Below are 2,702 nucleotides of genomic sequence, written 5' to 3' on the forward strand. Positions count from 1 at the left end.
AGAGCTTCAGTGCTGATAACGTGTTGTGAAAAAGTAAAAATTTATGGTAAAAAGTAAAAATCTCAAACTCTCAAAATTTACCAAACTACACACTTTATAATATTTTTCTCTCTACTCAATTGTCTCAAATCTTTACAAATGGAGACCTATTTATGTGATTTCTTTGGAAAACAATCCAAAAACAATTTCATCATTACATACATCATCAATACTAATTTTCAATATTCAACACCTAATTTTATCTAATTTTCAACATTCAACATTATAATTTTCAACACAAATATTTTTCATATTTTCAACAATTGTTTTTTTTTTCAAAAATTATTTCCATCAAAATTTAAATTTACAGCTATTACAGAACTCAAATGTGAATTGTAAAGTATTTGTTAAAATTACAAAATTAGCCTCACAAGTCATAGAGCATATCCAATCATATAATGAATAACGTTGAATTATTTAATGAAGGGACACCGAGCGCCCCCGCAATGTGCCCTATGTCTTTAAAAGTAATAACGCAGAGGTTAAATCGGTCATTGTATCTCCAGAGTACTAAACCACGCGGCAATGACCTAAACTCAATGGCCTCCGAGATCCCGACATGTGTCCAGATCATCAACCTAGAGGCCATCCAACGGCACAAACCCCTCCACAAAGAAACACAGAGAAAACACAAAGGGGGACTGTTCTCTCGGACGATGAGGTGGCGGGCATCCATTCGTTCCCGGAGGAACCGACGGATCGATTACGTGGCGGGAGAAATTTGAATTCCCGCCCAAACCCGGGCTTCGTTTCGATATCTGTAGGGAATTTTTGACACTCTTTCCTTTGGAACCCCTAAAAATTCTCGTATCTCTCACACACTAACACACATTTCCCCTATCATTCATTGCATACGCTTCTTAAATCCCCCCACGCGCATCCACTGCATTGGATATCTCTTTCGTGTTTATCGCTATTATTTGTACTTTCTCCAGGCGAAGGTGAGTTGGAGGTTCGATCGCCGTTGACTCGACCGAGTCGCGCCGATTTTCGGCTGTTTTTACGGATTTCCTCTTTGTTTTTCTTATCAGGCGAGATATGAAGGGCGGAAGGTCGAAAACGGAATCCAAAAAGGCTGATGCGAAGTAAGTTTGTTGAGATTTTTTAGATCTGTGATTTTTGTTGTTTTTTATTTATTTATTTTTGATTTTGAATTTCGAGAAGGCTATCGGTGAAGAAAGGAGCTCCATCCTCTGGAAAAAAGCCGGCGGCGAAGAAGGGAAAGGCAGCTAAGGATCCAAACGCTCCTAAGAGGCCTGCTAGTGCTTTCTTTGTTTTCATGTAATTCAGCGTTCTCGGGGTTTTTAGATGAGTAGGTCGCATAGTTATCTTTCTTTTGATTTTGAAATATCCGTCTTTCAATCAAATACAGGGAGGACTTCAGGAAACAGTTCAAAGAAAAGCATCCGAATAACAAATCCGTTGCCGCTGTTAGTATTTAATTTATGTATCCGATTGAAAAGTTCATGAGAATATGGTTTGATTATGCTATGTCATGGAAAATTTGCGTAGGTCGGTAAAGCCGGAGGTGACAAATGGAAATCAATGTCTGACGCGGTATACGTTCGACTTGAAATTTGACTCTTTCGGTAGTTTCTTTCTCTTTTGCACAGTGTTATCATCATTAGTTCTAAATCGTTCCAGGAGAAAGCTCCCTTTGTCGCCAAGGCTGAGAAGAGGAAGGCTGAATACGAGAAAACTCTCCAAGCCTACAACAAGAAAAAGGCATTTCCTCGATTCTTAAATCTCGAAGGAACAATCAATTGAATCTTTGTTTTCATCCGTTTAAGTGCTTTAAAAACATTTCCCAATAGGCCGAAGGAACTGATGCTGACGAAGAGAGTGACAAGTCGAAGTCTGAAGTGCATGACGACGAAGACGATGACGATGAAGGCAGCGCAGAGGTATGATGGGTTGTTTTCCAATTGTTCCCCTGCCCACCCATGATTCTGAATTATTAATAAATGTATTGGGATTTAACAATTGATTTTTTTTTTGGTAATATTCTTCAAATAATTAGGATGATGACGAGGATGATGAAGACTAATCCATCTGATCTCGTGAAGTTTGGGTTTAGAATTATGCCATAAACAATTCCCTCTGAGCTAGGCGACTACTATGCATAAGTAAAACTGTATTTGGTAGGAAAAGAAGTGAATTTAGTTAACCTCGATCGAAAGGTCAGATGGGATTGTTTATTTTGTACTCGATTGTTTTCCTGTCCTCCCATCGCTGCTTAATTATAAATCCACTCTTTCGTTCTTCAGGTTTAAGCTGTGTTTGTTATTGGTGTTTGACTTACACATTTGAGGTGCGAATTAGTGTACACTTTATTTATCATATTCCAATATTCTGTGTGGCTAAAATCGTTTGTGCAAAGAGTGCTCCACTTTTCTAAGCGGCCCGGCATTTTATTTTAAAAAGTAGCGGTGGATTGGTTGTTGGCATTGCGTTTAGAGAAGAAATGCTTGGAGATGTGGTTCATTTTCCTTCTTAGAAAGTAATCTCATGTAGCATCTTAATGTTTCTATTGGTTAGACATCGCGTCAAACGAAACATTAGATGATTATAGATTTTTGCTCCATACATTGATTTCTGATTTGTATTTCCATCTAAAATATTTTGAAATTAAAATATTATTGATTGGATAGAAGTTATTGTTT

General features: G+C 37.7%; 1 protein-coding gene across 3 annotated transcripts; it reads left to right on the forward strand.

The window, feature by feature from the left end:
- Positions 1-822: 822 nt before the first annotated feature.
- Positions 823-2,303, forward strand: LOC142531431 (HMG1/2-like protein). Of its 3 annotated transcripts, none has more exons than XM_075637542.1 (8): positions 823-984; positions 1,076-1,124; positions 1,204-1,320; positions 1,412-1,469; positions 1,552-1,596; positions 1,684-1,764; positions 1,854-1,943; positions 2,060-2,303. In XM_075637542.1, the coding sequence occupies exons 2-8, from the start codon at positions 1,078-1,080 to the stop codon at positions 2,084-2,086; spliced, it is 465 nt and encodes a 154-aa protein (XP_075493657.1). In that variant the 5' UTR covers positions 823-984; positions 1,076-1,077; the 3' UTR covers positions 2,087-2,303. The 3 variants fall into 3 exon arrangements, with proteins under 3 accessions (XP_075493657.1, XP_075493658.1, XP_075493659.1); XM_075637543.1 differs by having other exon boundaries at positions 824-980; positions 1,071-1,124; XM_075637544.1 differs by having other exon boundaries at positions 970-1,124; positions 1,854-1,952; positions 2,072-2,303.
- Positions 2,304-2,702: the final 399 nt, after the last annotated feature.

The sequence above is a fragment of the Primulina tabacum genome, chromosome 17 (genome assembly GCF_025594145.1).
Source record: "Primulina tabacum isolate GXHZ01 chromosome 17, ASM2559414v2, whole genome shotgun sequence".
NCBI classification, from domain to species: Eukaryota; Viridiplantae; Streptophyta; class Magnoliopsida; order Lamiales; family Gesneriaceae; genus Primulina; species Primulina tabacum.